Source organism: Anser anser (assembly GCF_964211835.1).
Source record: "Anser anser genome assembly, chromosome: 3".
NCBI lineage: Eukaryota > Metazoa > Chordata > Aves > Anseriformes > Anatidae > Anser > Anser anser.
Genome location: NC_139722.1, coordinates 61,401,944 through 61,426,359, shown reverse-complemented (window position 1 = coordinate 61,426,359; position 24,416 = coordinate 61,401,944). Strand labels below are relative to the sequence as shown.

General features: G+C 43.6%; 1 protein-coding gene across 1 annotated transcript in view; it reads left to right on the top strand.

Annotated features, from left to right (window-relative positions):
• The window catches only part of SLC2A12 (solute carrier family 2 member 12), a 28,967-nt gene extending 9,873 nt beyond the window's left edge, over positions 1–19,094 (top strand). Inside the window, exons 3-5 of the mRNA XM_083827735.1 lie at positions 15,000–15,122; positions 17,473–17,605; positions 18,810–19,094. Coding sequence (XP_083683861.1) covers positions 15,000–15,122; positions 17,473–17,605; positions 18,810–18,906 — 353 coding nt within the window. The 3' untranslated portion in view covers positions 18,907–19,094. The remainder of the gene's footprint in view (positions 1–14,999; positions 15,123–17,472; positions 17,606–18,809) is intronic.
• Positions 19,095–24,416: the final 5,322 nt, after the last annotated feature.

The following is a 24,416-nucleotide window of genomic DNA, read 5'->3' as shown; positions in this document are numbered from 1 at the left end:
AAAATCATGTGCAATTAAGTCATGGTGCATCTGCATAGCAAGTGAAGGCTGGGTCCAGGAGAAATACGGGTATTTCAAAACACAAACACACACTTGCAAGACAATTCCCTGAATTTAAAAATACAGCATTCATTTAAAACTGGCAATGCAAAAGAAAATGCAAGGGTAAGAAAATCAAGAAGTTGTTGGAATCTGCAAAGGATCTCTTGTGGTTGGATAGTCGGGGTTGGGAAGGAGGTTTTGGTTTGTTTCTCATATTCAGCCTTCAACATCTGCTGCTTGGAGTCCGAATCCTTGAATGTGTTTTAAAAGCCTAGATTTCTTATCCTCAGTGTGCCTTTCTTAGAGTAAAGGATAAGTGGGCCCCTTCGCCTATATAAAGTAAACAGTTTTAACATGTTTATGTTATTCATCTCTAAATCTGGTCTGTGGTCTGGACCAGACCAGCCGCCATTGTCTGCTCTGTAGAGAGAGGAGGCATCAGGGTTACAGCGCTGCTTCCAGTGCTTACCGCCCGCCACGGCCAGGTGATGCCTGGGGACAGAAGCACTGACACCCCACACCACTGTATTTTCAGTGCTCATGTCTCCTGCTCTGTGCTACATCTGCCCGTTCTGCTGGCTGAGGTGGCGGCGGTGCTGGGGATGTGTCTGTTTGTGATCTAAAGATCCCATCAGGGTCTTCTGGACAAACTACAGAGAGGTTCTTGTTCTTCCCCTCCTCTCCACTGGGCCACTTCTGGAACAAATTCAGCCACTTTATTTTGAGTCCTTCCTGCCTGATGTTTTGCAGAGATAAAGGAGAGCCTATGTAGCACCATTAGGTAAAAAGAACACTCTTCATAGGGCAGAGCTTGCAATCTGAGCTCTATCATCTTTTTATAAATTATTTTTTCCTGTTCTTTTCTTTCCTTTTTTGGGGGATTCTAGTCAAAGAGCTAGTTACAACCCATATTTGCACAGCAGGCATTTGTAAATATTGCATTTTTCCATGATTCCTCCTTTGTCTCCGAATTCCATGAAGTAGATAGATTTTTTAATGAACCAAACACACGCTAAATATATTTATTGCCATTTATCGAAGCCCTCAGGCAGCATGCTGATGAGTGCTCATAAACACACAGTGAAGATAAAAGCCATTTTTGCATTACAAAAGAATTCACAGACAGGTGAGCATCTGCTTAGTCACTTTTTTGATTCAGGGGTGCTGTGTGTTTATATCATCAACCCCTAGGCAAGATAAAAGGGGCATTTCTGTTGCTCTGTTTTGGATTAATTATGTTTGATGAAATGTGATCCAACTGCTTGTTCACACTCAATTTCACACCATCGTAAGGACGTTTTGTAGGTGCAACAAATGAGTATTGCATCATGCCGCAGAACAGCACATGCTGTTTCTCCAGCGTTGTTTGCAGAAGCACCTCCAGGCAGCTACTACAAAGGGGACTTACTTGACACACATCTTTGTCTTGAGTTACCTTTGCTTTATATCAGAAAAGTGACATGAGAATGAATTGTTCCCAGCAGGGAAAGATATCTGTGGAGCCCACGAGAAATCTCAATCTGGCTGCTACGTGAAGGGCGAGGAACACGATGGGGGCTCTGCACTGCATCCAGTCAGTGTTTGCAAAGGGGGCAGGCTGCTGGGGCCACAAGAAGTCTCAGCCTCACAGAAACTGTGAGTGCAGGCGAACGAGATGAGTGCAGTGTGGAGGTAGATCACCAATTAGTCACCGAAGCTAGGTGTGGCCCTGAAAAAGAGTTTAACATAAAGAAAACACAGAGAAATTCTTCTAGTCAGGGCCAGGCCCACATATGACCACTCACTAAATGGCACAGAGTTAACTGAAATAGTTGCAGAGCATCTCATTTGCAGGTGCTCTGTTCAAAACACTTGGGGGGAGGGCAAAAATAGTGATCCTTTCTCATAAAGAAGTGTCACCTCCTTCACTGGTCACCACTGTATGGTGGTACATACCAAGATGCAGAAGCCAGGAAAGCCAAACTCCTGGAGTATCAGACTTATTTTCCAAAATAAGGCTGTAAACGTGGGATTCTTGGAGTCAGATGGAACATATGCAGGAGAGTTTTCTTGCTTAAGAACTGTAGGGCACCTTCAGCCTTCCTGAAATGGAGCAGGTGGCCAGAACCCTGATGCTTCCCTCACTAACTCAATGAAAATTCAGATTTGTGTGTCAGATGATCTGCTCCTTTTGCATCATTTAGGATCAAAAGCTAAATATCACTCATGCATGGACAACTTGCTTCCATGTTTTCCTATATATCCACCGAGGTCTTTGCAAGCATAAGCCCAGGTTTTTGGCACTGGCTGACCTCACCAATAAGCTGGTGAAAGAGAGATGTAGCGCATTAATACAGGAGTGCAGTGTGCTCTGGAATTAATCCTCTCCATCCAACAAAAATCAGAGGGGCTCCAACAAGTCCAGGGCCCAGAAGCAACTCACTCAACACTAACACAGTCTGGGCCCAAAGGGCATCTGTTTCTCAGGCTTGAATTTGTTCTAGCAGAAAAAATATAAGAGCAAAATAGGACCTGCCAGTGGTCTCTTTACACATCTCAGGTATCTCTTCACATTTAACACGGGAGTCCTGCATGCAGTTCAAGAGAGGAGATCCATGCAGATCACAGGGATTTTTTTTTGCCATGGAATGGGGAACACTTTTATTGAGAGGGATGCTGAATGCATGCATTTGCATTGAGTCTACAGCATTGGTGCCTTGTTCAAAAGAGCTTTTTCTTCCTCCTCTACCAGTCCTTCGAACAGATTTCTGTACAACTGCAAAGTTATTTAGGCAGTTGGCCAACGAACATCAGGATAATCTGCTGGTGCAAATTGCATCAGCTCCACTGACATCCCTGAAGTTCATGCTGAGAGTGTGGAAATCAGTGAAAGTACTTTACACGTAGGACTGAGGGGCTTTTTTTTTTTTGACAGAAGCCATCCTCAAAACCATTTAGATGCATAAACTCCATAGGTATTTATCTCTTTGTGGACCCAGGGCAGAAAATGTTCTGTTACTGCATGTCCCTGAGCTGCAGGCAGCTTTGAGTGGCTCTCCAGAGCCAAAGATTGACCTCTCAGAGCAGTTCTCTTGGAGGTCATCACAGGACCCTCTTCTGGGAGACTTCTCAGAGCTGCTGGGATGCCCTGACCCTGAGCACTCAAAGTCCACCCAGCACACAGGCAGCTGTGGATGCCACACTCCCAGCAGGGATCAGTGCCGGCATCTGGAGGAATGGATCTCGGGGCTTCGCATGAAAAAAAACCACATATATCCATCCAGATAGATATAAAATCTAATAAATAAATAAATAAATAATAAAATTTCAGTTTAATGATGGACAAATAAAATGCATAATGGGGCCATAGGGGAGGATTTAGAACTTATGGCAAACCTTGCTTTTCTGCATAGCTCTCGTAGTCCCATCAAAGCACAGCTCCTGTAAGTAGGTGCTTGTAAGACTAGCAATATTTGGTATTGATTAAGACCTGTTAAAGAGTGGTAAGACTTGTTAAAGAGTGGAATAAGTTAAATCTGAGATGTGTGGGACCTAAGTTTGAGCACCCATCTGATCCTAGGGCGGGGAAAGATGGCAAGCCACCAAGATGCCCTTGGGTTCCTAGTTTCACACTGATGAAATTCCTCCCATAGGAGGGACTGTGATTTCATGTCTCCTGGCGTGTGCCCCTCACTAAGAGGGAGCTATGACCACGCTTTCTGGCAAGCCCTGCTGAGATGCACCATCTCATTGCAGTGGCAGCTCTCTGTGTGGGGCTGTCAGCCCCGTGAGGAACAAACCCCACATGGGGACATTAGCGAAGACAGATCTCTGTTGAGGACAAATCGTAGGAGCAAATATTTACTGATGAAATCCTAATTCGGATTGACAGATGCCTGTTCCTAGTTTAAATCTGGGCAGATTTGCCATACTGAGTATGTCAGAGTTAAATTTATATCAGCCTGAATGGATGCTTTAAAACTGAGCTAATTTTTACCTAAAATGGAACATATGTTTCAGCACGCTTAGCCATTTAACTGATGTGAGAGCCAGATTCCTCAGAAAATCAACAGAAGGAAATATTCTCCCCACCTATGGGGGCCTTTCAGAGCCCTGCTCTCTGACCTGCCATTTGGAGCAGGCCTTCTTTCCTCAGTGGCTACTGAGGGGGTTTAGGGTGATCAGGAAGCTAAATTAGAATTTGTGATGGCTTTCCCATGTGAAACCCACCTGTTGTGTCTACATTTTGTTGTGAGTTGTTGACATCATCCAAATGCAGTTTTATACCTGTGTTGGGGACAGTAGGGAAGGTGGAAGAATGATGAAAATTCAGGGGTTCACAAGAAAAGTGAAATCTGTGGAGGTGATGAAGAAACCAAGTCCCTCTTTCAACCTATCACTCCTTATGCAATCTTATGTGTCAGTCTTTCTTTATGCATTTTATCGGATTAAGCAAGCCAAAACGCAGACCTGGAACATTTTCTGAAAGCCCAGAGAATCATACTGGAAGCAAATGTAGTCCGCTGGACTTTGTCACTGTGATTCATAGATTAATTGGCTACCTGAGGTAAAGAAAGATTCATTAGCATGGTTAAACGCAGAACCTTTTCTGTGTCTTTCTCTTCAGTCACTAAATGCATCTGTAAGAAACCCAGAAAAAGCTGGTTTCACATATGACACTGAGCAGGCCAGGGACTTGATCACAGAGGTTGTATCTCCTGTCACCCATTTGAGCCAGACCGCATAGGACTGTTTTTTCTCTGCAACAAAATGCTCCTGGACCTACTCTTGGTCATCAAATGCCCTACCAGAAACTGGAAAACTTTACGGGAAAGAACTGTCAGTATGGAAATTCTAACTGTCAGGGGATTTAGTTGTTTGTCCCTCTGCTTTCTAAGCCGTATGGCCTTACACTAACTTGGAAAACACTGGTAAAAGGTAGGGGCGACTAGAATTCACATCAATATTTCTGGTGTTAGAACAATATTTCAGACTTCTACAAGACATGTGGTTATTGTATTAGTTTATAGTGCACATAAATTTAATGTTAACAGGCATTCATGCTTGGCATTGCCTTGCATGACATTTGTTTGCAATGCTTTATTTTCGAGCTTCTACATTTTGCAGAGCAGCTCTGGCCTGGCCTTAAATTTCACATAAATGAGCAGCATCAATTTTACACTGTTTTGTGGTTTACTCTGGAAAAGGAGATAGTGGCGGGGATTAAATCAAGTGCTCAAAATACACAAGTACTTAAATGCTTTCTTGGATCTGAACCAGAAAAACAAGCCTGGGAAATGGGCATGTTTCACTGCAAATCACTACAGAAAGTCTTTTTTTTGTTAATTAAAAATGATCTTGGATTCTTTATTTTAAGACAAGAGTCCTAGCACTCTGCATTTGTGCTGAATCATCACTGAATGCATGCATACGTGTGGTTTCAATATGACACTTCTAGCATTCATCTGGCTCATTATTCCCAAGCTATTCAAATGGTGCCTTGTGTGGCCTTTATTTCACACTGTGTCTGCACTAAGCTGCAGCAGAAAGAAAAGGCATGACAAAATGAAAAATAAAGAAAGCATTGTGAATTGCCCACTAGTCCTGTTGCCTTGTCCTGCACCAGGTTTATCTGTAGCCCCTTGATAGCAAGTCACTCAGGAAACAGTTTGTGTTTTTATGGTATGATTAGTAGAAGTGAAATGTGAAATATGTGTAAGATATTTTTGGATAGTTGGATGCTGAGTTGTAGGATTTCAACTTGTAGGAAATGTCCTCTAAAGTATCAGCCAGATAGGTTAATCTTATCTAACTTCACAGGATCTACAGGTTTGGGAGACTTTTTTAAGTGTAAAAAATGTCATAATAAGGCAAGGATGTTTTTGCAGTGGTGAGACATGGAAATGCCAGCAAGAGTTTTCTCCTTAATTATTTCAGAGCTCCGTTTTGCAAGGAGCAGAGTAGCCGTGTTCAACGCCGAGACCGAATTTCAGCTGCACATTGTGGTACACAACTAAAATCTTGGAATTCATTCTCACCGACTTCCATGTTCCTGTTCATAACTGTACTTTCAAGTCTACAAATGAGGAATGTCTTAGCAGATCAGGCCAAGGACGTTGCCTTCTGAACAACAGAGCCCTTAGCACTGTGAAAAGAGAAGGTGACAACACCACAACCCAGCCTATATTCCTGTGCCTCCTTAATGACAGGGCTTCAACCTGCCCTTGCTGAGCACAAAATCTGGCCCTGGGAGAACTATGTGGAAGGGTGGATGGCTCCCTGGTTTTCAGCATACTCTGCTGCATTTAAACAGTGATTGGAGTCAATACTCTGATCTCGGTGCTCTGATGATATAGATATATCTCTGCTAGTGGCTGTATGTTAATAAATCTATTCACACAAAGGAACTACTTGACTTAAGAGGAATGGCTTCAGTGCTTAAAATTAGCTATACTTATGAAATACCTTTTCTATTCAGATTTGTTAGTAGCTGCTGGCTAAAATGACGTGCTTTGCCTCCAGAAGACCCACTTTAAAAAATCACATAATGAGTATTGTTGTGATGCTAACCAGTAATTGAACCTAACAATCCCTGTTTGTTCCACAGGGGCATTATCTTCAGCAAAGTGGTTCACTGTCAAGTGGATCTCACATAGCATCTTGTATGAGCTTTCATATGCTAATCAAGGCTGCCTATCATGAGCAAAATTTGCCCTTCTCATGTTGTAGGTCAAGTGTTACATTTAAGCATTCAGTAAATAATAGTGGCCTCTGATAATCATATCACAGATAATGAAGGATTTTACAGTATTTTTCCTTGAGCATGTTCTTGCAGGGAAGAGTACTGTGACAATCCGTGAAAAAGTTTATAGGGCATATGTCAAGTTTCATAATACCAGTTTCCTTTTGGAGAGAGGGCTTGGAGGAAATTTTTAGAGGCAACCCGATCTTGGGCCAGCTTCACGCAAAAACTAGAGCTGTTAGAGGACTTCAAGTGCAAAGACAGCATTTCATTTCACTTGCAGAGATCATCAAACTAAAACAAGCTTTCTAAAGTATGAAAAAATTTTATCGGAATGGTAAAAATATGCAATCATGTAGCTTACTGGCACTGCTGGGGAAGGTGGAGATTGGCAGCCAAAGTGCAGAGGGGATGGCTGGGTAAGAAAGTCATTGCATGGAGTTAGGTGACGTTTTTTTGCTTAGGCATTTGAGTCTTGTGTCACACTGAGCTCTGGGAGGAAAACCGGGAAGATTTTCTCAAAGGGAAGGGGGACGCAAGGAGGTACCCAGTTTCTGTTGCCTTTGAAAATCAACTCCAAGCATAGAAAATTGTACTCTTATGAATGAAGTTGAACTGAAAGACACCTTGTGGTGGGTGAAACATCCTCCTTGCTGCCTCCCTCCAGCACAAACCAAAGCAAAGCCTGAGCAGCAGTGAAGTGAGGGACTTAAAAAATGGATCACGGCAGTCCTCTCACTAAACAAATCACTGTTTTAGAAGGCTATTTACCCTTTCCAGTTGCAACTTTCTGAAGTATGTGCACAAATCTCTATTTTGCAAGAGCAAAGGCTTAAATTGCCCCTAGTTGCAGTGTCCCAACAGCTCTTTTCTCTGGTGCACCCCCTCAAGGCCCAACATAGGCCCTTGGATACTGGAAAAACAGGTTCATTTACCCCACCCCAAATGAGTAGTTTCTCATCTCCATACTTTTTAGAAGTGAAATATGTGATAATCAGAACTAATTCATGCACAGTTTCCTTGTGGATTAGAGCCTCTGGCTTCCGCAGTCATTCCTCTGCAAATGCCTGAGAGGATTATCCTGGATTCAATATTCTGAACAAATAAACACCTACAAACAGCAATACACATTGCGGGTTTTAATTAAAAGGCCATTTTGAATGACAGTATTTGATTTATGTAGTCAAGCATGTTCTCCCTTGAGGACCTGTTTTCGTTTTTCCTTTTTCTCTCTCTTCTTTCCCTTCTGCTTGCCCTGAAAGTTGTTCTGTCTTGATGGGTAAGTATGAGTGCTTACACAACAGCAGATGAGAGACAGAGACAGTGGGTGTGAAATCCATTTGCAAACAGAATTACCATTTGTGTATCAGTTTAAATCAGCTTCTGTTAGGGGACCTGAAAAGAGGTGAAGATTAATATATTATTATCTATCTACACTGATGATGCATGCTTCTGATATATTTGCTGCTGAGTGCTGTTGTTGGGCAAGATGGACCCCAAATCACCTTAACTGAGACAATTCTATTACTCTACATCTTTATACTTCTCTCAGTTCTTGCCCAGCAATCATTCAGGTGGGAATCACCGATACAAGAAAACTTGTTGTTTGTGTCCATTCTTTCAAAATGAAAGTAGGTGGACAGTAATTGAAGGTTGCTGAAAATAGACTTAAGAATATATTGAACTATTGAAAAAGAGGTTTTGGGGGAAGGATGCCTGGGGAAAATCAGAAATAATGCACATCTCATTGCCCTCCTCCTCAAATGACCCAGACAAGAGGGGAAGGAGGCAGTGTGTTGGTCTCACAAATGAGGTCCCTTCCCCCAAAACCTTCCTGTGGCTTGAACATGAACTGGAGGAGTCGTAAGTGAAGGGTGAATTCCCTGTTCTGCCGTGAGGCTTCTTAAAAAAGGCACATGCAAGTGTTCGGCCTGTCTGTTAGTGATGCAAATAGTCTGAACTGTGAATAACTGTTTTTATGTACTTTACTACATCCTTGGAGATAAAAGGATGAAATCCCACTTGTCTTAACATGTGTTACTTCAGGGAGTCAGCCCAAAGGGTTAACCATTAGAAATAGAAATGTAATATACCTGAAGAAAATAAACTTAAACTTTGCCACAGCACACCAGCTCCTTTTGGATCATCTGTGGTGTCAGGCATCTTGCAACCAGAGTCGTAAAGCTGCTCAGAGAGAAGCAATAATCAAACTTTCAAGCACCTCAAAAGCCATAGGATGAGGTACTTGTTGTCAGATAGAGCCAGAGGCATGAGGTCAACTGAGGCTTCTCCTGACTCCCCTATCTCTTAGCAGTAGAAGTATTCAGCTCCTTTTCATGTGCACACACACGACCTGAGATCTGACTTAACCCTTGGCAGGCAAGCACTCCGCTGGCCACTCACCTGCTCTCCGAAGTAATGCAGGCTTGCATTTGCTCCATATTCACCAGTTATTAACTTTGAGCAGCCACTTCACGCTCATGTCATGGGGCAGTGCCAGAGAGAGAAATGGCTTTTATTAAGTGGAGGCATTTTTAAGGCTGGTCAGGATTGTTTGCTTTGGCCTCTGGCAAAAAACTGTGGGCAGAATTTCAGTCCAGAAACCAGGTACTTGAAAAATCCGGGGTGTGTGTGTGTGTGATAAGACTGAAAAAAAATGTGGCCTCAGTGAAGCCATGTCCTTTGCATTCCTTCTTCTTGTGGCAGCTTTGCAGTTGCTTGTTTGCATCCTTTCTCAAGTTTATTAATTTGTTATGTGTTCTTAGAGGGTCTGCCTGCATTGCTGGTGGGATAATCCCTTCCTTGTCTTCCCTTGGACCTCTTGTTGCTAACAACCCATTCCTCCTTTCAAAGACTTACGTACTTTTACCTACTTCTTTCCTAAACCATAAACCCACTTAATCTCTTTCCAGAGTTTGTACCTCAGCAACGTGAATTCTTTCAACTATTCCAACAGCTGCTTCTAAATCTCACCACAAGGAACTTGCTCTCGCACAATACAGGTACAGGAAAGGAAAAAAATGCTAAGCAGCAAATGAATAGCAAGGGAATCTAATATTTCATTAATGAGAGCTGCTGAGCAGCTTCCAATTTGCTTCTGTCTCCTGGCAGGAATGAGGTCAAAACAAGGACATTTTTCATTCATGTACCTTACTTGAATGTTGGGTACCCTCAAGCTCATAGTATTTCTCAGATGTTCTCAGATGTTTCTGCTTCTCTGATATGTCTGTGATTTATTATTATTATTATTATTACTATTATTATTATTATTATTATTATTATTATTATTATTATTATTTTATTTACTGCATAGGTAGAATAAAGAAGAGATCACATGAGGGTTTGAGGTACCTCTTCACTTAAGACCCAAATATAAAGCTCATTAAATTGCCCATTTTGGCTCAAAGGAAAAGGCCACCCAATCTGTTACCCTGTCTCCAACAGCAGCCAGTAGCAGATGTTGAGAGAAAACACATGAGGGAAGGCACATGTAGCATGCACAGTGTGTCCTTCTGGCTAGTTAAGGGACTCCAAGAAAAATGTTGGAGATTTTTTTCTACTGTTGTTTAATAGTCCTTGATGGATCCTTTTCCACACATACAGAGAAGTAAGGTTTTAACATCCAACTTTTCATCCTTTTATCTCATTACTGCTTTTCACATCTGAAGCATCCTGTGAAGGTGAGCTCTAGAGTTGAAATATGCATTGTCTGAAGAACATCCTCCTGTCTCTTCTAACAGCTGTCCCTGCTCAAACCACTTAGCTTCTCTTGGTTTGTGTGTTGTTAAATGCAGCGAAAACCTCTCTTCTGTTCACATTCACAACATTATAAATGCCAACTCTGTTTCCCTTCACTGTATGTTTTCTAAGCTGAAGGCCTCAGCTGTCTAATTGCCCTTTGCAGGGCCCATTTCACACCCTTCTTTGTGGCTCATCTACCTCTGAGCTGACCAAACCTGCCTGCAGTGTGTCAAACACAGGGGTACGACACGCACGCACAGCAGCACGGTAATACTTTCTGTAGTATTCTGTGTTCCCTCCCCGGTAATTGCTAAGCCCCTCTTTGCACCCATGACATCTCCCTCACAGGAGCTAATGTCCCTGAGCCAGCCCCAGGGCTCCAGCACGTCTCCCCCGGGCAGGGCTGGTGTTGTGCTGGTGTGCTGCTGGTGCCTGCTCCTCTCCATAGCTCTTACCTTGCTTGTGGTGATATTTTGTGGGAGTATGTGTTGATAGATGTGGGGAATTTTATGTCTTGCTTCATCAAAATATCCATATCCTTTTGCAATTCTTTACAGTCCTTCATTTTTATTACCCCGAATTACCCTAATTTTGTACCACCAGTAAGATTTGCATGCCCATTCACCTCCCTTTCCTGAAAGATCTAGTAAGATACTGAAGCTCTGCCCCCCACACAAGCTGGTAGATGCTCCTGTTTCTGGCCTGTTGTCCTCTTAGCCAGCAGATTTTTAAAATACTTGTCTGCCTGTTGTGGCATTGAAAGTAACTTTTCAGCATTTATCCTGTATTTGCTTTATTCGTGCACAGAGTACACATTTATAGAAGGTACATTTCTATTTCTAACAACATACACATTTATGGAAGGCACTCTTCTATTTCTAACAGCTTTCTTCACTCATTTTTTTAATTGTGCTGAGCTATTTCTTTTATTTGGTTGTATATATAGATTAAGCTTCTAATCAGGTAATTTAAGCATTCTCCATACTGCCACTAAAGTACTTACCCTGACTGTCCTGTTAATTTACTTATAGAAATCATGCTGAGTCTAATACCGTTCCCTTTTTGAAACAAAATATGGTAGGGTCTTTGATCTTCAATTCCTACAACAATACTGGATTTGAAATGCTATAGTCAATATTCATAGAATCATAGAATCACAGAATGGTTTGGGCTGTAAGGGACCTTAAAGACCATCCAGTTCCAGGGACACCTCCCACCAGCCCAGGTTGCCCAAAGCCCCATCCAGCCTGGCCTTGAGCACCTCCAGGGATGGGGCATCCACAGCTTCTCCGGGCAACCTGTTCCTGTGACTCACCACCCTCAGAGTTAAGAATTTCTGCCTTATATTTAATCTAAACCTACCCTCTTTTAATTTAAAGCCATTACTCCTTGTCCTATCACCACACTCCTTAAAAAGAATCCCTCCCCAGTTTTCCTGTAGGCCCCCTTTAAGTATTGAATAGCAATATTACAGAGTATCTTTATGACGGTTACATCTTGAACTACTTCTGCTCAGCATTATAGCATGATTTGCTTTTATTCTCTCATTATTTATCAGGCTAATTGCTAAAACAAACAAGCATCATCTATGTAGTCCCAACACTGTGCTCTGTCATGCAATTTTTTCAGCCTGAATGGGTGTAGTTGAAATCTTCCACCATCATCATCATTATTATTCCTTTAGAGTCTCTCTGACTTTGTTTAGAGGTGAATGTCACCCTCCTGGTCAAGTGTTTGTTGGTATACCTGAATCTTCTGCTCTTCCTTATCTGGGCAAGGTATTTCAGTGCATCGAGTTTCTGTAATACTTACTCAAACGGTTGACAGCTTCCTGATCCAGAGCAATATTTTCTTTGAATTAACTACATCTGCATATGCAATGGGTTGTTTTTCTTCTCCAGATTTTGCCATAATAAAAGACAGTTCAACTGTACAATTTCTCTTGACTACTGTCAACATACAATTCCCTACATGTCAGTAAGGGTGAGTGCTACCTGCAGCCACTGCCTGAACAAATCCCGTGGCTGTTGAAATTAGCACAGAGTCTCATGCTGAGCCCTTAGCCTCATTTCTTACCCCCACCTAAACTGGAAGGCACCAGCTCTTCCCTACCCATTCCATGAACAGCAGCCAAGGGCTGCCAAAGCAGACCCCGTAAAGTATCGTGTGTGTGCAGTGCGGTTGCTCCTGCAGCGTCCTTTTGCAATACTATTAGATTACGTAGCAGACAGAGGCGATTGCAGTGGTTGCAGGGCATTATTTGGACACTGTTTTCAAGGTTGGGTTGATTTCCCCTGTAAAATGTAGCTGCTTAGGTTGGTGGAGGTGCAGCACCTAGTTTTCTTTGCAGTGACTTTGGGAGCGTGCAGGTTAAATTTCCACAGGACCGCGTGCACAGGGTAGCAGCAGTCATTGTGAATGGGAGCCTGAGCCTAGTTCCTGGCTCCCCAAGAGAAAGCCACATACCCTCTGTACCTACAGCAGCTGCTCCTTTTTGGCCATGGTCCAGATAATAAAAACAATCCCAGAGAGGTGCTAAAAGCAAAGAATCGATCGTAATCGCTGCCTCAGCTTGGGAAAAGGGATAAACAGAATGTAATAAGTGTCAGATTTCTACAACTGCTATTTCTTTGGGGGAAAAATCCTTTCCACTCCTAGCTAGCCAAGCAGAGGTCAGGGGCATGCCAGAGGAAGCAGATACCATTAGCAGACATGAAGAACAGACCTGGTACGTTGGCGAGGTCTGTCTGGACTGCGTAAGCTGGTTGAAATAATAGCAGCTAAACACTACTCTGGCTGATGCAGATGCTCAAGTATTTGGGTTTATTAACAGGAAAACACTGTGTTTCAAACCTAGACAAATCAGATTTATCCTGAAAGGGCCAGTCTGTCCTTGCAAAAGTGCGTGGTATTGTAGCTGCTGCAGCGTCATACATTTCAGCCACATGCTGTCCCCAGGAGCAGGACTAGCTGGCCTGACACTGAGGAATACCTCCTTCTGAAGCCAGCTTTACTTTCTTCTTTTCCCTCCATCCTGTGTAGAGACAACATAGAACATGCCTAAAGCATTTATTTAGTGGAAAGTCTGCCTTATTAGCAGTGAGTGCTTTAAATTTGCTGCGATCCAAGCCAGATAAAAAAAGACCTCTCTACAACTATTGCTATGTGTTGACTGCGTGCCACTGGGCTATGTGCAACAGCATCAGGCTGGTACACACTGCAGTCTTGATTCTCACTCCTGCTTATGGACTAACATCACCACATTGCCAGGTCTCCCAGTGTGGGAGGGAAACTCATTATAATTCTTTAAAAAACAAACAAACAAACAGCAAAGAAACAAACAAATAAACAAAAACCCTGGGTCAACTCCAAAAACTATTGTTGAATTTGAATCTGTGGTACAAAGAGATCTAGAGCTGAGATTGCTTGAATCTGCTCTGTTGACTCAAGGCTCAGGTTGTTATTATTTTTTCTCTTTCAGTTAGTCCTTTATAGTCTCCTTCCACAGGACTTTTTCTTTCTTACTCTCACCAGTACAGTCACACAGGAACCCTAAAAGCCCCCGAAACGGGTAATGCAAGGTGACAGAGGCCATACAGGGTCCAGTTTTACAATGTAACTTGACTGCCCAGTGCACATGTCCTGAGGAAACACCCATCTGTTATCTTGCAGAAACACTTATCTTGCTGAAACAATATCACACAGGACTGATCTATAATGTCCAAGGGCCTGAAGATGCAGTTCATCCACATGCCCTTTGCTATTGTGCTGGTTGTCTGCTAGCCCACGACCTCTCCACAGAGCAACTTCTTGCTAATTAATTGTGTTTATGAATTAGAGGAGACGTGTTGGTTGGTTTCTTTGTCCTAATAACCAGGAATGGTGTAGAAATGTGGAGTCTTTTTTTTTTTCTTTTTCTTGCTCGTTATCAAGGTGGCTACCCAGCCAGATCTACATGACCAAATTCGCTTTTGTGGACTAGGAACACCAGCACTGAAATCACCTGCGGTGTGGTGTGACACGAAGGAGCCAAAACTCAGGACCTCTGTCTTCATTTATCCCTCAGTGATCCCATTAATATGTAGCAGGGAGCTGGTACAGCAGACGTGCCTCAGCATGGCGGGTTGATTTATAAGGTGGCAAAAACACCCAGCACTGCTCTGAGGCCCAGGAGTACTTTGGTTTGCTGCCCCGGCCCCATCAGCATTATGTCACTGGAGAGTTATTCAGCTGGCACTCCCTTTCATCTGCAGACGTGCTGTCAAGGCTCACCTCCCCCAGGCCTTTCACATTTCCTGGGTTAGGTCCGTGCTAGAAGGGGACAATCGATGTCCTGGTGCTGGCACTGCTCGGGGTGGGCCTCGGGGGGCTGGGCCCACACATACCTCCCCAAAACTGCCTTATCCTGCCAGGTGGATCCATCTGAACCCACCTGAATGCACAGCAAGGAAAGCCATCCTTTCAAAGATATTTTATATTTTTTCTTCCACTTCAGTGTCTTGGCTGGTCCTGAGTGAAATTTTCCCTGGCGGGATCAGAGGACGGGCCATGGCTTTGACATCCAGCATGAACTGGGGAATAAACCTCCTCATCTCCTTGACGTTTTTGACTGTCACCGGTAAGATTTCTCTGTGTCCTCCTGAGCTGATATTCCCTTCATGTCCATGACAAACCTCTCCTATGCAAACATCACTGCTAAAATTGCAGCCAGTGTCCCAGGGGCTAAATTCAGAGACCCACTCAGGTGCCATTTGTTGGTGTCACTTCACTGCCTCCTCCACACCTTACCGAGTCTGTGCAACCAATTCTGCTATTCCCATGGACCCTACAGCAATGCACCCGTAACTAGTGGGAGCTCCTTCTCCTCTTCACCTGAGTGTGTTTTGCGTGTCCAGACTGGCAACCAGCTCTGGAGAAAAACTGCTCTGTCCACGGCTTCTTTATACCCTGTGTCCTTCCCGTGCATCTGTGCCAGGGCTCCTAAGGGTGCAGGGAGAGGAAGGGATCGTGGCAGGGACTCATGCTATCAGAGCACCTGGAGGATCAGCCCTGTGGGCTGGGAACCCCAAGTTTTAAAAACAACATTTCCTTACTAAGTTGAAAATACACAGTATTTAGGATTTAGTTCTGCTCCTTCTGAAGTTCTGCTTTAGATCAGATCACAGCTCTTCCAGATCAGACTTTTTTTTTCCTCAGAAAGATGAACTATCCCATAGCGATCAATCCATTTTGGAGGATTGTCCTGTCTTTGAAAGATTTTTATTTAGAAAAATGTGTTTTTGGAAAGTAAAAATGTTTTGTGTTTTAATTTGAGAAAGCAGACTACCATGGAATAATTTATAATCTAAAGATAAACAGGGGAAAAGGTTAAACGCCAGCTTTGAAATTCATTGACTGGCAAATAATGTTTTCTAGTTTTGCAAATTTTGGTTTTCAATGTAATTCTGAAGAAAATATGTGATGAAAGTCAAAATATATAACGGCACTGAATTTCCAGGTTTTCTTTAGCTCTGTGTTACTCAGCAACAGAGGCAGAGGCAGACAACCAATTGTTATCAGACCCACAAAGAGTTCAGGTGATTTCGCCCTGATATGTATATTTTGAAGTAGGATTATTTAATACTGTGATCTATGACTAAAATAGGTTTCATATTGGCATTTTTTTTTTGAGAGATAGAGAAAGATCAGTTCTTTCTTGATAAAAATTAGGACAAAATATGCCAGGCCAAGCTCACTGTGTCTACTCTAGCACTTTAGCTAGATCCAGGGTCCCCCTCAGAAGCAAATCTTCCAGCTGTCCCCACTCACCACACTTTGGTTTGCACCGCAGAGCAGCCCTGAACTGCTTTTGGACAAAACCAAGATGGAAAATGAACCGTGAATGCTCTCCAGTTGCCAGCACTTGTTCAGTCCTTGGGACAGACCAGAGCTAAGGAAACGTCCTCAGAAAAAGACAGTGCATACCTGGTGTCCTCAGCATCAGCTGTTTGACCTGAAGGTCCCCTCCTGTCATGCAGCATTGCTTGTTAATGTACGCCTAGCTGTTGTTCTGGTCTCAGTTACAATGAATGCAAATCCCCAGTAACTCCACTGGCTTAGCTGGATCTAATCTGGGTTTATGAAAGTGTAACTTCAAGCTAATATAAGTACCTAGCCTATAGCAGAAAGGCAGAATTGGAAATTCTGTCTTCAGGCAAATTTATGTGGTAGTTATTGTGGCCAGCAGGGACCAGATGTGGAAGACACTGACTAGAACAGCAGCTTCAGCTGCATTTTTTAGCTCATGGCACAACTGACGAATGTCTCAACTTTCTGGCTTAGTTTTAGCAGGGGAGAAAACTAAGGGAGCTGCAGCAGCGTATGCATGTTGGACTGTCCAAGTACATGACAGTGGCAGCAGAGTCCATCCCTTGGGGCTGAGGACCTGTCTGCCCGCATAGACTCAAAAACCCACGGGTCCTTGGCTGGCCCCATTAGGAGTTAAGTCTTTGGACACTTTCTGATGCAGAACCCACAGCTTGCAGTGGAAATCCTGGGAACTGACAGGCTGGGAGGATTAACTGGAGACAACTGCCGCAGTGTGAAAAAATGCTCTTTTTGCTCCATGAAAGAATTTGCAACAAAACCAGACATGGGTGGAATTTCAAGGCGCTTGTGACCCCTGGTGCCCTCACATGAAACAGCAACAATGGCTGCTCAGTTTTCATCCAGTGGCAGCAAACAAAATAAATCAATGGTTTTATGCTAAATGGGTCAGTGTGGGCTCCTCAGTTTTCTTTCATAAGGACTATTAGAAAAAGCAAAAGCATTATTCTTTTTCAAATTATACACAGGCAAAAATAAAAGGGCCAAGAGAGGGCCTAACTTCTTTCTAACTTCCCCTGTGTGTTAGTGGCTGTATCCTATAAAAATATGGCAGCAGGAAAAAAAAATTGAAAATTAAATAAAAATGTTTTTTTCCTTTATAGAGCTTATTGGCTTGTCCTGGGTGTGCTTCATTTACACAGTAATGAGCCTCGCATCCCTGGCTTTTGTTATTGTGTTTATACCAGAGACGAAAGGATGCTCTTTGGAGCAAATATCCATGGAACTGGCTAAAGAGTAAGTACCAAGCATGTCTGTGTCCCTGCTGTGCCAGAGAGACAAAGCCTTTCAGTGCTGTGCACTGACATTAAAGGAAACCAAGTTGGTATTTTGGGGGAAATCAGGTTCTCTCAAGGCTCGAGCTTGCACACACTCATCTCCGTGGCCAAACATTTTACTGTTACTGAAGGACCAGCCCAAAAGTGATGGTGGTTTCCAGCATTGCTACTGCATGCATGACTGCACAGCATGTTTGCTGGTGTTCCTAGATGGGAGGGAACGGTGTCCTTTTGGGCTGTGTGTCTCAGCTTGTGGGCAGGAAAAGGGAAGGAGAGAGACCCTACCTCCAGCACTTCAAGACTCTATGTGAGTTTTGATAGCTGTTTTAGATGGGGGATTTTTTGTGTGTTTACTGAGTCCTGTGGCTCTGTGGACAGTAACAGCTTGAACCTCCCCAAAGGTCCTTCCAGCGTGTTTTGTGTCCCCACCTCTCCAAATGAAAAGGGTACCAGCAGTGAGAGGGTGGTGGCGATGGGTGCCAAGTGCCACTCCACATGACCCACTCTGGCTATTTTTGTGTGACTTGACTCCACTCGTTTCTGTTCAACAGCAGCAGCACAGCCACTTGGAGAACAGAATTAAATGGTCCGCTGCTGAATCACGTGCTGTGCACTCACCACCTCCAAATGCAGGTGTCATCAACCCTAAATTAACCAGGGATTTTTATTATCAGCGTGATGCTGCGCCCATCCTTTTCAGTTGTTTTTAGCCATTAAAAATATATAAAGACAAGACGACGCAGCCCTGTTGTTTAAAACGCAGCATTCTCCTATGTGCCCTGCTTTTTTTGGACTAGCCTCAGAAGTCTCCAGCATAAAAGGCTAAAGAAACCACAAGGGAATCAACATTGGCGAGAAGTGGCCCCCCCCCCACTCCCGGGCCGCCCCCCCGGCGCAGGCCCGAAGCCGGGGCCTTTCCTGGCCGGGCCTCCCGGCGGCGGCGCCCCGGGGCCGGAGCGAGGTCGGCAGCGCCGCCTGGTGGGCGGGCGGCCCGGAGCAAAGGCCTGGGGGCCGCGGCTGTTGTGGGCTGTGGTGGGCGGTTGTAGGCTTCTGTGGGCAGCTGTCCTGACCGACAGCCGAGCCCGAGGTGGTGGGCGAGCGCTCTGCCCCCTGCACTAAGTGGAAATTTTTAATTTGTCTCGATTTTTCCTTTTCTTCTCCAGGAAATACGCAAAGACCCCGCTGTGCTGGGTGGGCCAGCGCAGGGAGAAGCTGGTGCCGGTGGAACTTCCTAAGGGAGAGAAAGAGCAGTTCTACTAGACTGGGGCAGCCAGGGTGGCCTTCACCAAAAGACTGATCCCAGACAAAAAAATAATAATAAATGCTGACACTACGATGGGGTACATGGTATCTTCTCTATACGCGGGATAATCTCTTTCATTTCTTAATAAAGCTTCTGTCGGTGGCAATTTACGGCCAACATTAAAGATTGTTGTAGTTTAATAACACACCAGAATGTCAGGCTCTGTCTGTTTCGAACCAGAATCCCTTCCCTCCCCGAGGTTCCTCTGCCCCAGCACATGGCAGGTGAACAGAAACCAGAGTGTTGTGCACAGTTCTTGTTGTCCGTACTCAGCAAAAGCTCAGAGGTGCAAAGAGCTGCTGGGGTGCCACGGAGAAGGAAGAGCCTGTCTGTCTTTGAGGAGGAGGCTTCCAAAGACTGGTCAGTTTAGCCTAGTGAAAAAGGGGCTGAAAAAGGTTAACAACTCTCTGTCCATACATGAAGGAAGTTAACACCGTGGAGCAAAAATGGACAGCTGTGAAGTGTAAAGGGTGATAGCAGTGCAAAACAACTGGGTATGGACTGTTTATGAATGAATTTAGGCTTGAGTTTAGCAGTACTTGAAAAAGAATCTTATTCATCAGAAACCAGTGACAATACAGCATAGAAGAGGAATTTTACAGAGTTTCTTGGGATGTTTACGGCCAGGATTTAGTGACCTCAGGAATACTCCTCAGAAATCAAACAGTCAAACTGTTTAAATGTGGGGGAACTTGCATCATCAGTTATTCTAGATTGAGGGTGGCCCTACAGAAGCTGAGATGGGATTTCTTTGGCTTCCAGCCCCAGGAAAACTGGAAGCTGGAGACACCAGAGTTGATGCCAAAAGTTTTTTATTTATCAACACAGGGTACACTAGACTTTGACTTTTCGGTTCATAAAGCGAGAATTGCGTGGTTCAGAGCAGCACAAAGGGATTTCTGAAACTGTCATTGCTGCGAATCATAACTTACATCACTTTATTTCTTGGTTATTGCTCAGCAAATGTACCCTGAATTACACAACCATCAACAACTTGTATGTTTTTTCCTAAAAGGTTAATAAATTGTGGCAGAATGACCAGTATATAAATATTTATTAGCGGATAAATAAATGGCCCAAGAACCTGCAGAAACTTTGAAAGCATGCTGACTGTCTCTGTAGCCACACAGCAGCATTTCTTCCAGCGTTTAATAGAGGAATCAAGACTGACACAGTCAGCTGGAGCGCAGATACTACTTTGGACTGAGCACATGATCCCACTTTATTTGCTGTCTCATAGCATTAAAACCACCTGACTGTGTCCTGCACCAAAGGAACTTACTGATCTAGGTAAAGTTTTACTACTGAACAGACTGGATTATCTCCTAACATTGTCACCCTTCTAGACACTGACTTCGTAAATTTAGGGGAGCACATCTATTCGTACAATGAGCATGTGTTCAAAATCTGGAAAGAAATTATTGAAGTCAAGGACAAGATTTACTAGAAATCATGGGAAATGTAGCTACCTTGGTGCTAAATGTACTAAAAGTGCCTTGGTAGGCACCTTTAGCTACCTCCTGGCTGAACCTGTGCCACAAATTTCCTGCATCATAAGCTTTTAGGGAACCAGTATCAACCTTCTGGTAGTTTCAGTGTAAAGGTCAGGCAAATGGTCATCACAAGGCAGGATTTTTAACTAAGCAGATCCCATGCCATCTAAAGCAAGCAAAACTCTTGAAGAAGTTCTTCCGCCATATTGCTAGGTGACTGGCTAGCTGGTTGGATTATGGATGCATTATTTTTTCTGTCACGATCCAAGAGCCACCAGTCCTCACAATATCATCATGGGTGCCACAAGACCAGGCTGCTTTCGGGAATGCGTACAATAATACATAAGGCTCAGCAAGATATAGATCAGGGCATATACAACATATCAAAAATTAAGTAAAATCTTCTGATAAGGGGATCTGTAGGTCCTGTTGACACAGTCTGTAAGAAGCAACAAGAGCCCAAGCACACCCAGGCCACTCGGACAGTGGGGCTGTGCACCTGAGCTGCAGGTGACTCAGACTGAAGACCCCGTAAGAAGACCTTCTTTCCAGACCCCATGGAAGAATCTCATAGCAGTGCAGGGAGAGCTGGGTTTGGAGCCATGGGTGAGGAAGGCATGGCTCCCAGAAGATGGGAGGGCTTTGGAAATGCAGGAGAGGTGAAGTCAAAAATGGACTCTGGCAGTGGAGGGAATGGGGCAGCAGAAGATTTTACGTGTAGATGTGTTATGCACCGAAGGCTGATTATTATTTTTAACATGAAAATTTCACACGTCTTGGAGGCATGACAAATTCAAGAATCAGAAAGTGGCCAAAACATACACAGTTTTTTTTTGTCATTGTTTTTGGAATGCTCACACTTTGGGGATCAGCTCACAATGTGATACTCAACCTGAATTTCTTTTTCAGGACTAAGTGAAGAATAGTTTTGAAAAATATCAATGCCTTATTGCTACAAAATAAAACCAAAGCCAATACATTCTATTACTGAAATAGAAAGAATAATAAAATATGGGATACGCTGTTGGTGCTATGCAATGCCAAATGAATGTGTCAAGCCTAGTAAGCACTAGCAAAAAGCAAAAGATCTAAAAGATGTTCTCAAGCACCGGCAAAGGGCAGCTGCAGGTTGGACCTGCTAATGTCGTAAAACTTTTTTCTTAGATCAACACCGACATTTTCTTTTTATAAATTCTACAAGTTCCACTATAAGCCCTAAACACTTAGCAAGTTATATTGTCAAAAAAAACGAAGTATGAACCCACCATTTTCTGAGTTCTGTGTGTTAGCACCTTTCTCAGTTCTTTAGCACTGCTGTCTACCGAAACCTCTCTATCTGCTGGTAGATGCTTTTCAGTATCACACACTAAATCAGCTTCACAAGAAATCTTCAGGTTACTGCGGGTCTTTCAAATAAGCTGGTCATTTATCAACATCATTCCCATACTAACAAGTGCCCGAGATCAAATCAAGAAATAAAATGTATTTTTAGTGACAGCATATTGCAGGAAATTCATTCATTTCCTGGTCTGTAGATTTACCCTGATTGCCAGCATTTCCAACAGCACCTCATTTGCTCTGGTTGGTGCTGTTTTCTGACAGCTGTCTCTAGATAGCATACTTTTGCATATGTAATCCAAGCCCATGCTGGTTTATATTTTCTACTACATCACACCGAGGGAAATGGGCGTCTGTAAAATCTTGCTCAGCACCACAGCACCCAAAATAAATCTCTGCTGTAATAAATTCTGTAAGTGTTCTCACAAAAATAACTCAGAAATTGTCTCTTTGGGCTCATAGTGAGCTTTTCTGGACTTTCCCCATGCACAACTACTTAGTCCAGAAATAAATAAGTAAAACTCGTCTTTCTGAAGAAGGCGTAGTTCCAAGACTGGTTTAACTGCAGAGACCCTAACAGCTTCAGGTACCTCCAAAAGGCAATGATGCTGAAGTCAAGGGCTTTTTTATTTGTTATGGCTTTAGTCTTAATTATAGTCCTATAGACAACGTGGCCCTAATTGTACTGGTCTTTTATAACAGAGCCTGCCCATCTGATGGCGCAGAGCTAGCAGTCACAATCCCATTGACTGTTAAAATACAAGGGAAAAAAGAGATGTCTTACAAATCACACCCCTGGATCTCTGAAGCATTCCTCCCAAAATTGTCCCAGATCTAAAATTAATCTCTATCTTCAATAATGGACTGGATTGGAGAACAGAACATACTTCTTCAATTTGCAGGCAATATTAAAGGGAGAGAGACTGACTTAGAATTCAGAGCTTAGTAAATTACTGAGAAGGGTCTGAAAAAAGCAGAATATAATTCTGGAAGGGTAAATGCAAATTTCTCCGGTTATGCTGCCTAATTGTAAGTCAGAGGATGATAAAAGGGACCTAGAAACTGCGGAAAAAAAAAAAGATCTAGTGGCTATGACAACTCACAAGCCAGCAATGAGTCAGTTCTCATTCTACTGCAAAAACGAGTCCTCAGTAGGTTGTATAAATAGAACGGGCTGTTCTCTCGAAGGAATGTGAAATCGACTTCTTATGGCACTGCTAGTGCCACAGCTGAGCACCGTGCCGAGATCTGCATGTGATCCAAGTGGAGAACCCAGGAGCAAATGGGGCAGAGCTCTGGAAAACAACACCATTGAGGAAGAGCTGGTTGATTGACAGGTATGTTTGAGTGTGAGGAGAGGCACTGGGGGTGCGTGTGTACAGAAATCAGCAGCAGCAGGGCTTGTTGCAGCTCGAGCCTGGGACCTACTGTTTTACAGCAGCGATGGGAATACGGCGATATCCCTGAGTATAAGTGTAAAGCGTACACCACCAAGCTCATCATCAGAGGTTTTAAAGCTTATTTGTCAAAAATAGTTTGAGGATCCCTTGGAGATAGGAACATACATTTTGAGAAATCTTTTATATGATATTATTATTTTTCTCAATAGTACCTGTCTGCAAGTTCAGTAGCATGCTTTTTCGCTCCCTTATTAATTGTTATGAAGGTCTCAAACAGAACTAAAGTTAGCATTGATCTAAGAAAACACTTCAAAAGAAACAGCTCAGAATAGAATAGTTCAGCTGGAAGACCACCTAAAAAGACTTTCACGTCCAACTGCCTGACCACTTCTGGGCTAACCAGAAGCTAAAGCATATTATCAAGGCCGTAATTCCAAATGCCTCTTGAACATTGACAGGCACGGGGCATCAACCACCTCCCCAGGAAGCCTGTTCCAGTGTGCGACCACCTCACGGTAAAGACATTTTCCCTAATGCCCAGTCTGACCCCCAGTGCAGTACTGTGCCATCCCCACATATCCTGACATCGGTGACCAGGGAGCAGAGACCAGCACCTCCCCCTGTGCCTCCCCTCCTTGGGAAGCTGCAGAGAGCTGCAAAGTCACCTCTTGGCCTCCTCTTCTCCAGAGCAGGCAAACCCAGTGCCCTCAGCCTCTCCTCACAGGACATGCCTTCCAGCCCTGTAACCAGCTTTGTTGCCCTCCCCTGGATGCTTTCAAGGACCTTGACAGCCTTTTTTTATATTGTGGAGCCCAGAACTGCTCACTATATTGCAGGTGAGGCTGCACCACTGCTGAATATAGTGGTTGAATCACCTCTTTTGACTGTCTGGCTGTGCTGTGCGTAACGCACCCCAAAATGCCATTTGGCTGCCAGGGCATGCTGCTGGCTCATGTTGAGCCCTCTATCAACCAACACCCCCAGGTCCCTTTCTGCTGAGCTGCTGCCCAGCCACTCCCAGTCTGTGCATGTGTCTAGTATTGTTCTGGTCCAGGTGTAGAACATCATACACGGGCCACAGAGGGTTTGAACTATAACCTTGGCAGTATTAGCACCATGCTCTAACCAACTGAGCTAACCAGCCTTTTTGACTGTTAATACATTGGTTTATTACTTTTTCTTTTTTAAATGAGACAGATTTCACACCACATGATTGTGCTAATAAGAGAACAAAAT